The sequence below is a fragment of the Pseudonaja textilis genome, chromosome 11 (genome assembly GCF_049901715.1).
Source record: "Pseudonaja textilis isolate UNSWEBS1 chromosome 11, rPseTex1.2, whole genome shotgun sequence".
NCBI lineage: Eukaryota > Metazoa > Chordata > Lepidosauria > Squamata > Elapidae > Pseudonaja > Pseudonaja textilis.
In genome coordinates this window covers 4,003,936-4,017,774 of record NC_142000.1, presented here as the reverse complement: position 1 = coordinate 4,017,774, position 13,839 = coordinate 4,003,936, and the positions used below count along the sequence as shown (strand labels likewise).

The window sequence follows — 13,839 nt, the reverse complement described above, 5'->3', positions numbered from 1 at the left end:
AAGAGGGAGGGAGAGATAGAGAGAAGGAGGGAGAGCGGAAGGAAGGAAGAGAGGGAGGGAGAAAGAAAGAAAAAAGAGGGAGGGAGAGAGGAGGGAGAGAGAAAGGAAGGAAGGAAGAAAAGGAAAGAAAGAAAGAAGGAAAGAAAGAAAGAAAGAAAGAAAGAAAGAAAGAAAGAAAGAAAGAAAGAAAGAAAGAAAGAAAGAAAGAAAGAAAGAAAGAAAGAACTTTTCTGGAAGGGAAGGTGAAATTAACAAAATGGATGCACGAATGAATGTGGTGAGTCAATCACCATTTGGCTGCCTCATCTGGTTCCTAGTTTGCTTACTATGTTATCCTGCATAATCTTCATCTGGGTACACAAAGGCATTTTTGGACACAAGTCCCTTTTGGGTGGCAGCCCCTCTTTCTGGAACCATCTCCCCTAAATACACAACAGGTCACAATTTTAAGTGCTTCACAGCAAAGTGATAAAAGACTTGGCTATTTTCCCTCTTGCTCACTTTAATTGTCTCCTTCAGCGTGTTCTTTCATATATTGGGTTACGTCTTCAGCACACCCATCTTTGGCCCAGAATCACATTCTTTGGGTGGCTTTATAAATCCTTGCACCTTTTTTTAAAAAAACAAAAACAGAACAAACAAGCAGAATCTTGAACTGCAAGACACCGGCCATTATTTTAAATGCCTGGAGAAACCTGTCTGCAGCAGATAAACATTCTTGTAAACCAGGGGTGTCAAACTCAATTGCATCGAGGGTTGCATCAGTGTTGTGTTTGACCTTGGGGGGCCAGGGGGCCAGGCATGGCCAGGGGGAGCTCAACGTCACTCATGTGGTGGCACAAACACTCTGCCAGTGAAAATGGGCTCCCAAATTCCATTTTCAGCTGCAACAACCTCCTGCAACCCTCTGCCAGTGAAAACGGAGCTTGGGAGGGCTGCCCATGGCTCTCCCGAGCTCCGTTTTCACTGGCAGAGGCACCACCGGCCGGTCCTTCGCTGTTTGCAGGCCAGATCTAAGCACTCTGCAAGCTGGATATGGTCCACGGCCTTAAGTTTGACACTTCCGATGTAAACAGTCAAGAGGGATTTGGTATGGCTTGCTTTGCAAGATGCTAGTCTCCCGTTCTTTGACTTGTAATTTTAAAAACCCACATTTTGAAGAAAAATCCAGAGCAGGCGAAGTTGGGGATTGAATGAGGTTGTGAGAAGAAGCTCGGGTGCCTTGGTGCTAAGGCTTCCAAATTTTATATTATCAATGGCAAGGGTTTTTTTTTCCAGATACCTGTGGCACAAACAAAATGAATTTCAGTCGTGTAGAGAAGACTCAAAAGTGGAGTGGCAGAAATAAAACGGGCATCTCTAGGCAGTCCTTGACTTGCAACCATGTGTTTAGCGACTGTTCAAAGTTACAATGGCACTAACAACAACCAAAAAGTGGCTTGGGACCTTTTCTATCAATGGTTAGATAATAAAATACAATAATGAAATATGCAGAATTTTAGAAAATAATAAATATAAAAAGGTGTATTTTTTTTCTTTTTTTATTATATCTACAAAATGATTTTAGGATAGATTTGGGAGGATGATATGAATTGTTATAAAATAAACTAAGTAAATTATAGTTATCTTGCAAAATATGAATGAATAAAATTATTGTCAAATGATTGATTAATAATGATACTAGGGTGTTCAATTTTTGATTGATAATATGAGCTATTATGCAATGTAACTGTAACTGAAGACTATGGATGCACAAAAAAATGTGTAAACCAACCGGCACACTGCTTACATACTTATGGAAGAAAGTTTGATGTTTATATGTTTTGTATGTTTATGTTTGTCTTTAAAAACCAATAAAATTTACCCCCCCAAAAAAAAAGTGGCTTACTATCGGTCCTTGCACTTATGACCATTCCATGGTCATATCAAAATTCATTCCCTTGCAAAGGGGTGAGATTAAAAAAATCCCAACAACTGGTTCATGCCCAGTTGCCGGGTGGGTGTGGCCTTCCGGGAGGGCCATTTTTCGCCTTCCAAAAAAGGCCTCTGAGGGGGTGAAAACGGCCTCCCCCAGGCTCTGGAGGCCCTCCGGAAGCCAGAAACAAGCCGGCCCATTGCCCCCCTCCCAGAGACTCCATGAGGACCCTGCACTTACCTGCATTGCATCGGAGACTCCTGGGAGGGGTGGGCGGGGCCAGACGGTTGGTTGAAATACCCATTTGGCGAACCAGACGAAAACTTAACATCCAGTTCCCTCCAACCAGTCCAAACCGGTAGAATTCCACCCCTGCCCTTGCCCATTTTGGAGTCATATGGTTCCGTTTGCCGCCTTTCCAGCTGGCTTACTACAAACAGTCAATGGGGGATGTCGGATCTGTTTAACGACAGCATGATTCACTTAACAACTGCAGTGGTATGCTATACAACCATGGCACAAGAGGTCATAAAACGGGGCATGACTTGTTCGACAACCACCTTGCTTTAGCGATGAAATTTCTGGTCCCTATTTTGGCCATATGTTGTGTTCCTCACAATTTTTTGTGCAGAGAATTTCCAATTCAGCCTTTGAATTCTCCTGTGGAAATCCTGAGGAACCTCAATGGAGTCCAGCTTTTTGAAATTCTGTGGACTTCAGCTCCCAGATTTCCTTGAGCCTGGAGGAGAACTTCAGGGCACTGAAATCTACCCACCTGGGAAAAATGATCCTCCAGGACTGAGAGCCACGGTAGAGGGTCTGTCAGCTTGATTTAAGGCAGGGTCTGGTTTTCTTGCCTGTCACTTTGTTGATTGGCTGACATTGACCTCAAATTGACGGCTCTTTTGATCCTTTGGATTTTAACATTCTTCATTGGTGATTAAATTTTACTTCCTGTTTGTCTGAATTAGGATGGATCAGTGTGTTTAAAAAACTACCATCCTTTCGTTCTTGCCTGCTCAGTGCAATGTTTCTACATATTTTCCCCACGAAATTATCCCCATCTCTTCCAGATGCTAGTAAATGGCTCTCATTTTCGTTTTTAATCACAAACACTTCTTTTAATTCTCTTTTCTACCCAACTGGTTTGAAAAAAGTTTTTTTTAAGTGTTTGGAGAAATCCTAACATACACAACTCTACAGAATTACCACAAAGCAGGCATTTCGCCTCGTTGAATGGATTAGTGGTGGACATCTAAATTTTTGCAGGAGATTTTGTGAAAAAGGTTTTTCTTTGTTTTTGATTCATATTTATGAGATTCCAGAGGAAACCTGAATGCTTCTACTGCTGAACAGAAGCAGACTTGTTAAAAAAGGTGGATCCTTTGTAACAGGTTATTGCAAAACATTTTAGCACATCTGACGTTGGTTACTGTAAGAGCTTCCAGGCAGACAGTTCCTTGTCATATGATGGTTAAGGACAGCACTAGAGTAGCTGTAAACACCATTTTATTCTTAGGAGTAAAAAGTAGGAAAAACAGACGAGAGGGCTACGAATGCAAACCAACACATTTTGGATGTCTCTAATAACATTTCAGAATCGAGCAAGGGGACAGACTAATCAGGCCTGCGTCTGAAAAACCACCCAACTCAGAAACCCTGCATCCAGATTAAGAGTATTTTAAAATTATGTTTAACCGACATAAGAACATAATTCCTGGAACTGACATCTGAACGTCTTGTTTTTTGCCTGCTCCAACCCTTGAAGGACTCTGGAGCAAAACAAAAACAACAGACTAACCAGGAAAAGGAATTATATTGAGACTCTAGAAAGAGTACAAAGAGCAGGAAAAATGATCCTTCCCCTGCCACGCCCGCCAAGCCACACCCACAGAACCGGTAGTACATTTTTTTGAATCCCACCACTGGTCCTGTCCCCTTCCCACGACCACTGGCTGCAAATGTCCATGGACATTCTCAGTCCTCCAAGTCCTGGTTGCCCCAAAGGAGTTTTTTTCAGCAGGCAACTGGACTCATCCAAGAAGCTTTTTCAGCTCTGAAAAAAATCACCGTACCCAAAATGTTAAGAGAATGATTAACTCTATCATGAAGGTTTACTAATATTACTCTTACTGTGTGATTATTATCTTATTATCTTTTCTTATTATATTACCTCCATGGTGCAGTGGTTAGAGTGCAGTACTGCAAGCTTCTCCTACTGCAATTTGGCAGTTTGAATCCCACCAGGCTCAAGGTTGATTCAGCCTTCCGTACTTCTGAGGTGGGTAAAATGAGGACCCAGATTGTTGGGGGCAAGAGGCTGACTCTGTAAAACTGCTTAGAGAGGGCTGTAAAAATACTGTAAAGCAGTATATAAGTTTAAGTGCTATTGCTCTTCCTTCCTTCCTTCCTTCCTTCCTTCCTTCCTTCCTTCTTTCCTTCCTGTTAGAATGCAATACTGCAGTCTGATTCTGCCCACAGCCAGGAGTTTGATTCTGACTGGCTCAAGGTTGACTCAGCCTTCCATCCTTCCGAGGTGGGTAAAATGAGGACCCAGATTGTTGGGGGCAAGAGGCTGACTCTGTAAACTGCTTAGAGAAGGCTGTAAAAGCACTGTGAAGCGATATATAAGTCTAAGGGCTATTGCTGCCTGCCTGCCTGCCTGCCTGCCTGCCTGCCTGCTTGCCTGTCTATCTATCTATCTATCTATCTATCTATCTATCTATCTATCTATCTATCTATCTATCTATCTATCTATCTATCTATCTATCTATCTATCTATCTATCTATCTATCTATCTATCTATCTATCTAAAAGCCATGATGGCATAGTGGTTAAGAATGCAGTATTGCAGGCTATCTCTGCTCACTGCCAGAAGTTCAATCCTTGGCTCAGCCTTCCCTCCTTCCGAGATGGGTAAAATGAGGACCCAGATTGTTGAGGGCAAGAGGCTGACTCTGTAAACCGCTTAGAAAAGGACTGGAAAGCACTGTGAAGTGGTACATAAGTCCAATTGCTATTATCGATGCTGTGTATATTATTATTTCTATTTCCCCCCCAAAACTAACTGTAGACAGACAACACTTCTGTTCAGGTAGATATTGAGTTTTTAAGTTTACTAAAGAAAAACGTATAAATTAAAAAAAATATTTTAAAAAATCACCTTTGGGACCCCGGCTGCAAAGTTTTCTTCGCCTTCCTTCCCGTTGCTCGAGTCCAGCTGCTCCGCATCGGTGCTCCGGCCACCCCGCCCTCCCTGGAGTCGTTCCAGCCCCCGTTACGGGATCCCCGTTTAGAGAGGGGGGAGGGAGGGAGCCTTGGGGGCCTGTACCACGCGCCCTTCCCCCCCCCCGTGACGTCAGCACACACAGACCAAAAAAAACCCAGGCAGGATCCGCGCGGAGTTTCCAACCGGCGCCGGTGCCAGCAAACGGCAGCAGCGGAGCAAGCGGAGAGAAGGCAATTCAGACCGAGAAGCCCCCCAGACGCCGCACCGGCTCAAGGCGACCGTGGCCCGTCGGGGTGCCCTCGGGGTGCCCCGAGGACGCCCCGCTCTCGGCGGCGGGACCATGCCTGATGTCGGACGGATCCTGCTGGCGCTGCTGGCGCTGGCGGTCGCTTGCAAGGGGCCCATCCCGGCGGTGGCAGGTGAGGCTGGATTTGGGGGGTGGGGTGGGCGTTGGGGGGAGAGGTGTCCCCAAACCAGCATCCTTCGGGGAGAGACCGTGGGAAGCGGCGCGCTTCAGCCCATACCCGGGTTTTAGCTAATGTGCGTCCGCACAGCCCGCTGGACCCGGTTAGGAATGGGGGTTCCCACGTGGCAGAAAGTGTTCCGACGGGCTAAAATATCCATCCGAACTAGCCAAGGGTCGTGAGAATGCAGCTTTGAAGCTTTGGCTGACCCGATTTTGGTAACTTAGGTTAGTTTAGCAACCAGCAAACTGGGTGGCAGTCTAACTTGATGACTTCTTTAAAATATACAACACGTGAAAGTGGGAACTGGCCAGCCAAGAGTAGATTAACCCCCTGTTTTCGTAAAGTTTGTCGTTGTGCCCCAACAGAATAATTCCAGATTAAATGTAAATTGTTTACCTATAGAACAGGAAAGTCCCTAATAAAGTTTCACTTTCTTTCACCACCTATTGTATCTTTACTTTCCACAATCTTCCTGGATCTCACTCTTACAACCTAAATTACGCCCGCGGGCAGTGGGGAAAAGGAGAAAGCTCAGCTTTCTCTAAGGTTGGGTTGGGATGGACGCTACACTACACGCTAGTGTCGTAGAGGCAAGTTTGGGTAGTGGTGAGAAGGCATCTACTAGAACAAGGGGTCTCCAACCTTGGCAACTTTAGGACTTGTGGACTTCTGGGAGTTGAGGTCCACAAGTCTTAAAGTTGCCGAGGTTGGAGACCCCTGCCCTAGGGAGTTCGCAATGGAAAGGTTGGGCTCAATTGTGGCCGTAAGCCGAGGACTACCTATAACACCCTAAGGAGTTGCTATTACACCAATATCTGCACCCAAAACAGCATGTCTCCGGGCACCCTCGGAGCCTAGCAAACACCTTTGCTGCCTGGCTTTGGGTGGGGAAAGCTGAGAAAACTCTGCTAGGTCTGGGCAGCTGGTTCCCTCACCCTTTAATTTCCTTTCTGGAGATATTTGTCATCCCAGAATACTTGGAGGAAACTAAATGGCAGCCTGCCCAGCGGCCGGCCTGGAAATTTCCCCAAAGCAGAATCTTGTTGCTTCTTGTCACAAAACTTTGCCACTCCTGCAGCCTCCCGGCTGTGTGGATTCTTCATATCAGGTAGGATCTGGGAGCAAATCTTCCCCTCTTTCTGAAGAACTTTCTTCTGGGAAATATGGAAGTGGTTTGCCAACTTTGGTTTTTATTTATTTTTATTTTTTTCTGAGAAGGTTGATTGGATTCCTCTCCCCACTCTTATGGGCTGCCAGCCTGCAATCCTGTGATTTCCTAGTGGTCCAGGTAGCATGTAGCAGCTAGGTTTCATCCCGATATACTTTTATTGGGATCCCCAAATGGCTAAGCAAGTGGTACCCTGCATTAGGTAAAAAGGTTCTCCTGGCACACACACAGATGTGCTAGTCGTTTCCGGCTCGTCTCTGTTACAAAGCGAATCGCCAGCGCTGTCCGAAGACGTCTCCGTAGTCATGTGGCCAGCAGGACTAAATGCCGAAGGCGCGCAGAACGCTGTTGCCTGCCCACCAAAGGAGCCCCTATTTTTTTTCCTTGCATTTTTTACATGCTTTGGAACTGCTAGGTTGGCAGAAGGTGAGACAAGTAACGGGAGCTCAGTCCGTTATGTGGTGCTAGGGATTCGAACCGCCGAACTGCTGAGCTTTCCGATCGACAAGCTCAGGGTTTTAGCCACTGGGCCCTGCATTAGTGGGATGCAATTGTTAAATTGTTGAAATATTAAGCACTTTGAGAAGCGAACAATTCTTCCTCCTGCTGTGGCGGTGCCCCGATTTGAACAAAACAGCTGGATCCCTTCATGGTTTGGCTGAAAGACCTACCAGAAGCCTCTTTTCTTGAGGAATCATAAATAATCGTTCTGTCCTCCGGGGATTTTGCAGTTGGGCTGCTTTTAAACATGCAGAGCCTGGCTGAGATTCTTTTCAAGCATCGGCCCTTGAGGTTGCAGTGGGGTACAGAGATGTGGGACGCCTTCGGTGCAAAACCGCACAACTCCCTTTGGTTCTGGGGGTGCAACGGGCCTTGCAGGCCGGACAGAAGGAAAAATCTTTCCTTCTGTTAGCCAGGTGGGAGTGCCCGGAACAGAAGCAGTGAGGGTGCAGTGATTCCTGCAAAGGGGCTGGGGGCAAAACGCACCTGTCCATATCCACACCTTTGCCTAACCAATGGCTCCAAACAGGTGAGCATTTGACCTTCAGGCAACCTTTCCGATCTTTCACACCGAATTACAGATAGTCTCAACATACGACCATTTGTCCGTTCAAAGTTACAAAGGCACTGAAAAAAGTGACCCACGATCGTTTTTCACACTTATGACCATTGCACTTATGACCAAAATTCTGATGCTTGGCAACTGGCATGTATTTATGATTGTTGAACCATCCTGGGATCATTTGATCATCATTGATAACCTTGGTAATCACTTAAATATGAGCCAGCCATGCGCAGCAGCTGAGCTCAAGTGTTCTGTACTGAAGCCGTTTGGTGCTGTGAAATGGAAACGGAAACGGAAAATCCTCTGCTTGTGTTTTGCATTTGGAACAGATTTCTTTCCAGGTGGGGAGGGTGAGTAGAACTCCTTAACATCAGAGCATGATGATGATGATAATAATAATAATAATAATAATAATAATAATATAGGAAATACTAATCAGTGGTGGGATTCAAATTTTTTTACTAGCGTTCCAGGGGTGGGATTCAAATTTTTTAACAACTGGTTCTGTGGGCGTGGCTTAGTTGGTGGACATGGCTTGGTGGTCATGTGACTGGGTGGACATGGCTTGGTGCTCATGTTATTGGCTGGGCGTGGCCAACTCAATATCATTCACATCGAGGCACGCATCACCTCGTCTGGCCTCTCATGACTGTGGGGATGCTGCAACAGTCGTAAGTGTGAAAAATGGTCATAAGTCACTTTTTGCAGTGCCATTGTAACTTTGAATGGTCCACTCCACACAAGCAAACTACCAGCAAAGGAGGGAAAAATAACTCCAGAGAAGTTCCTGAGACAGGAAGTCTAGTCCTGTCAAGAATGTAATCAGGGTTAACAGAGAGGCAGTTTCTGTAAGCAACACCAGAATGTTTCTTTCCTGCCTTCCTTACAGGTTTAGCCCAGTAATTTCTCCTAACAACCGGTTCTCCAAACTGCTTAGAATGTTAACAACCAGTTCTAGTGAATAGGTGCGAACTGGTAGAATCCCACCCCTGTAGCGTTCTGTGGATGTGTCTTGGTGGGTGTGGCCTGGTGGGCATGGCAGGGGAGGATATTGTAAAATCTCCATTCCCTCCCCACTCCTGGGGGAAGGTTACCACCGGTTCTCTGAACTCAAAATTTCCACTACTGGTTCTCAAGAACTGGTCAGAACCTGCTGAATACCACCTCTGATACTAATGCTCTGACGGTCATTTTGAAAAATCCTTTCTTAGTGAGCCCCTAGAAGCCAAGAGGAACATACGTGCCAAATTGCATGTTTGTAGGCTTTATGCTTTGTAGAGATTTTCTGATGATGCATGAGGGGCCTTTCACTTTTATATATATAGATTTTTCTTTTGGTCTCTTCTTCAGCTATTGACGTCTTGAGTCAGAGGAAGGATTTGAGTGGCAGACTAGAAATGTTGCATTGGCTTAGCTTCCCCTTCCGTCTCAATTCATTCCAGGAAGCACCAGTTTTAGAAGGAAGGAGGGAAGATGTCCATCCCTTGTCTTCCCCTTTGACTGTTTAGCTTCTCTTCTCCTCCATAACAAAATGTAAACTTAGAACTATTAGCTTGTTGGTTTCCTTAAGCCGGAAATCCAGAACAGGGAGAAAGGGAAATGCAAAGCCCAGGAATGTTTCTTAGAACCAAGGATGTTTAACTAAGGGAAAACTGGTTTTCTAATAGAAGGGAATTTCTGCAGCTCAGGGTTGAACTTCAGAATTCTCGGTGCTCTCTGAGTTTGGTTGCGTGCTTGCACATGTTTTGGGACCCGATGAGGCAATATCAGCCGTGCTAGAAGGGACTAGGTGGGTTGCCCTCTGTTTATAGGCATTTGTGCAGGAAGCATAGTGGGTTGGAGGTTTGCCTGCATGCAAATATTTCCCATTCCTATACTTTTTGAAGTGTTTGGTGCCCATGTGTGATTCCAATAGAAGATAATCTCTGTAGCTCAGTAGGGTTGGACTGAGGGGACATTGGTGCTCTCAGCTTGGTGGTTTTCTTGCAAATGTTTCATGACCCAACTAGGTAACATCATCAGCGGCCAACTAGGTAGCATCATCACCATTGATGATGCTACCTAGTTGGACAATGAGATGTCTGCAAGAAAACCACCAAGCTCAGAGAGCACCAAGGACCCACAGTCGTTGTCATTGTCATTGTCCTTCCTCCTCCTCCTCCTCCTCCTCCTCCTCCTCCTCCTCCTCCTCCTCCTCCTCCTCCTCCTCCTCCCACTCCCTTCAAGCACTGATGCTGTTACCTAGTTGGACGATGAGATATCTGCAAGAAAACCACCAAACTCAGAGAGCATCAAGGACTCCACACTTAAACCCTGAGCAACAGCTATTCCCCTATATTGGCTTCCCCCATTCCTGTTGTCTCTCCTGCATCGAAGTAGTGCAGTATTCTAGCCTCAGTCTGTGTAGTATTCTAGTTATTTGCTACAGTGACTCAAGCCCTATAAATGTTTAACTGCTAACCTCTGAATCCCATACCGAACAAATGAAAGACTGAAGGATCAAGTGGGCACACGAAGTGATTGTGCAACAATGGGAATTTCACTGGAAGTTTAATTTTAATATCGTGCAGATGACATAATAGAGAAAATGGGCATGAAATGTTCTTTCATTAGATTTTGGCACTGATGATGGTTGTTGAAATGGATCTCAAATATTCCAACGTTTGTCAGAAAGATAACAAAGAAGTGGAAACTTCTGAAATCATACTTGCCTTCTGAGTAATAGTTTTTATGTGGTGGATTCCGTCAGATTAGGAAAACCTGTTGATTACTGTGCTAGCAATCATATGTTTTAAACCAGGAGCATCTGCAGAATAAATTTAAAAAGTAAAGGTGACAACCACAACTGTGTGATTGCAACTTTGTCTGTGCTGTCCCAGACAGTCTATGGGAATTGGATAGTTAGGTATCAATTGTGAGCTGTCCCCTTAAGGGAATGCTTCATGGTAAACGTAGTTAAGGTATCCTGGGAAATGTAGTTCATGTCACGTGGCCACATTGTAATCCCGATTGGTCACTAATTTGACCCTTGATGAGTTGGGGGAGTTTTCCTCACTTTTGCCTGAATTCCCTAACTCATGGCAGCTACTTTCTATTGCTACGAGATGGGTTAGGAGATAACCATCTTTTACTTAGAAGACAGATATTCAAAGGATTGGTCATTAAAGAAGAACTTCATCACAAATGTGAGTTATGAGGATACCTGATGAACCAATAAAAGTACTTTGTTATGGATGTTTTGTGAATTTATCTATCTGCGTCTGTACAGGATACAGAACAGTAAAAAGATGATTATCTTCTATCCTTTTTCCCTCATTTCGTAGCGGTAGAAATAGAACAGTTACCACGAGTCTGTGAGTTCAGCCAAGAATACAGAACATTGTCCGTTTGTACCAGTCATAATATTGTGGCTGCCATCTTGATGTTATATCTATATCTCTCTATCTCTATTTTTAAGATAGCCTTTCTTCTCACCTTAAGAACCTTTAAAGTTAACAATGGCACTGAAAAAAATCACTTATGATGGATGGTTTTTCACACTTACAACCCAATGGTCACATGGTGAATTCAAATGCTTGGGAACTGACTCATATTTATGACAGTTGTAGAGTCCTGGGGTCATGGGATCCCCTTTTGTGGCCTTCTGACAAGCAAACTCAATGAGAAAGTAAGATTCACTTAACAACCAGGTTACTAACTTAACAATTGCAGTGATTCAGTGAACAATTGTGGCAAGAAAGTTCATAAAATGGGGCATAATTCGCTTAATAGCAGTAGCACTTAGACTTATATACCACATCTCAGTGCTTCACAGTCCTCTCTAAGCAGTTTACAGAGTCAGCCTTTTGCCCCCAACAACCTGGGTCTTTATTTGACAACCTTGGAAGGATGGGAGGCTAAGTCAACCTTAAGCCTGGTGAGATTCGAACTGCCGAACCACAGGCAGCCGGCAGGCAGCAGAACTAGCCTGCAGTACTGCACTCTAACCACTGTGCTACTGTGGCTCATAGCAACTTAACAACTGTCTCATTTAACAACAGAAATTTTGGGCGCAATTGTGGTCGTTGGTTGAGGATGTATAAACATTTCCAAAAGATTGTCTTCCCTATTTTAAGGGCTATCATAAAGTATTTACGCTACACGTGTTTTGACGGTTCTTCTTTCTTACTTGAGATGTTGTTGTAGGGTAATTATCAAAATATAACAGACACATAGTGCAAATATGGGCTAACACAACCACATAGCACAACACAACACAACATAGCACAAACACTGTGGGATTCCATTATCAGAGGACTTGGTGATAGCAGCCGCTAGCTTTGATAACTTTCAAAGAGGATTGGGTCCATTGATCGTGAAGGACAGATCCTTGAAGGGCTATCAGTCTGGAAAACTGAATGTTATCTCTGAGATGGGGGCAGCATGTCTCCAAAATCCTCCTTCCAGAGGAACAATGGTGGGAGAGAGAGAGAGGTGTCTCCATTTGCTTCTTGAGAACACCTGACCAGATCCAACAGGTTCTGCTGCATCTACAGTTCTGCTGGATCTATTCAAGGTATCTAACCTTTTGCAGGGATGGCTGTTCTTCTGGATTCTTACGTTTGTTTCTCCCTGTAATGGCCAAAAACAGCAGTCAAAAACCTAGGATGTAGAGTTGTTTTGTGACTGAACTCTTTGACTGCCTGCCGCTTGGATTTTGTAATTGTCCTTGAGAATCTGTAAGAGTTTACCGCAATCCACCCATCATTAAAAAATATGGGCAAATCAAACAGCGAAGAAACCAAACATATGTTCTTTTCCCCTCTACACGTATATATATATTTAGATTATCAACAACTGGCATTGTTAGACTGGTACATTGAAGAGAATGAAGACTGTTATACTTTGGGGAACAAATTTTTTTACATATATATATTACATATATATATATTTTACATATTTATATATACATATGGATAGATATGTAGATGTACTGCAGATATAGATTTAAATATAGATACATAGATATGACAACCCATGACTACTGAGAAATTTCCTTATGTGAACAGAAAATTAGAATAGAATAGAATAGAATAGAATAGAATAGAATAGAATAGAATAATGGAATGAAGAACAGCATAGCATAGCATAGCATAGCATAGCATAGCATAGCATAGAATAGGAATCTTTTATTGGCCAAGTGTGATTGGACACACAAGGAATTTGTCTTGGTGCAAATGCTCTCATTATACATAAAAGAAAAGATACATTCATCAAGAGTCAGGAATTATAAGGTTCAACACTTAATGATAGTCATAGGGTACAATAAGCAATCAAATCATACTAGGACACAGTCAATATAAATCGTAAGGATACAAGTGACAAAGTTACAGTCATACAGTCACAAGTGGGAGGGGATGGGGGATAAGGAGTGATGAGAAGATTAATAGTAATAGTAGTGCAGACTTTGTAAAGAGTTGAACAGTGTTGAGGGAATTCTTTGTTTAGCAGAGTGATGGCATTCGGGAGAACAACTCCCCTTGTGTCTAGTTGTTCTGGTGTGCAGGGCTCTGTAGCATCGTTTTGAGGGAAGGAGTTGAAACAGTTTATGTCCGGGATGTGAGGGGTCTGTAGATATTTTCACAGCCCTCTTTTTGACTCCTGCAGTATACAGGTTCTTGCGAAAGAACAGCGGGAGAGGGAGTGACTTTTGAATTCTTGCTGGCTTCCCCATTGATTTCATTTGTGGGAAACTGGCAGGGAGCATTGAAAACCACGATTAAGCGGCCCAGAACTGGCCAACGTGATGTTGCAGTGGCTGCAACTCTGTGAATATAACTGATGTGAAGGCAAATTGGAATTTGACGGGAATAACGAGGCCCTGGTTTGGTATGCATTTTTAAGTTAGTGAATCCGAGGTATCTCAATTCAAAATATTTTGTGCTCTGATGCACTGTTTGGGCTAATTGAAGGCTACAAACAGACAAAAAGAAGAGTTTTAGTGATGTATAGATA

The 13,839-nt window shown here is 43.9% G+C and overlaps 1 protein-coding gene and 1 long non-coding RNA gene across 2 annotated transcripts in view; one reads left to right on the top strand and one right to left on the bottom strand.

Annotated features, from left to right (window-relative positions):
- Nucleotides 1–3,407: 3,407 nt before the first annotated feature.
- On the bottom strand, nt 3,408–5,156 carry LOC148124815 (uncharacterized). Its single transcript, XR_015744906.1, has 3 exons — nt 5,079–5,156; nt 4,089–4,188; nt 3,408–3,971 (listed from the first exon to the last, which is right to left on the bottom strand). It is a non-coding gene; the product is annotated as an uncharacterized LOC148124815 (long non-coding RNA).
- A 59-nt stretch (nt 5,157–5,215) lies between these two features.
- CX3CL1 (C-X3-C motif chemokine ligand 1) overlaps nt 5,216–13,839 on the top strand; it is a 28,628-nt gene continuing 20,004 nt past the window's right edge. Inside the window, exon 1 of the mRNA XM_026714428.2 lies at nt 5,216–5,563. Within this exon, the coding sequence (XP_026570213.2) occupies nt 5,485–5,563 (79 nt within the window). The 5' untranslated portion in view covers nt 5,216–5,484. The remainder of the gene's footprint in view (nt 5,564–13,839) is intronic.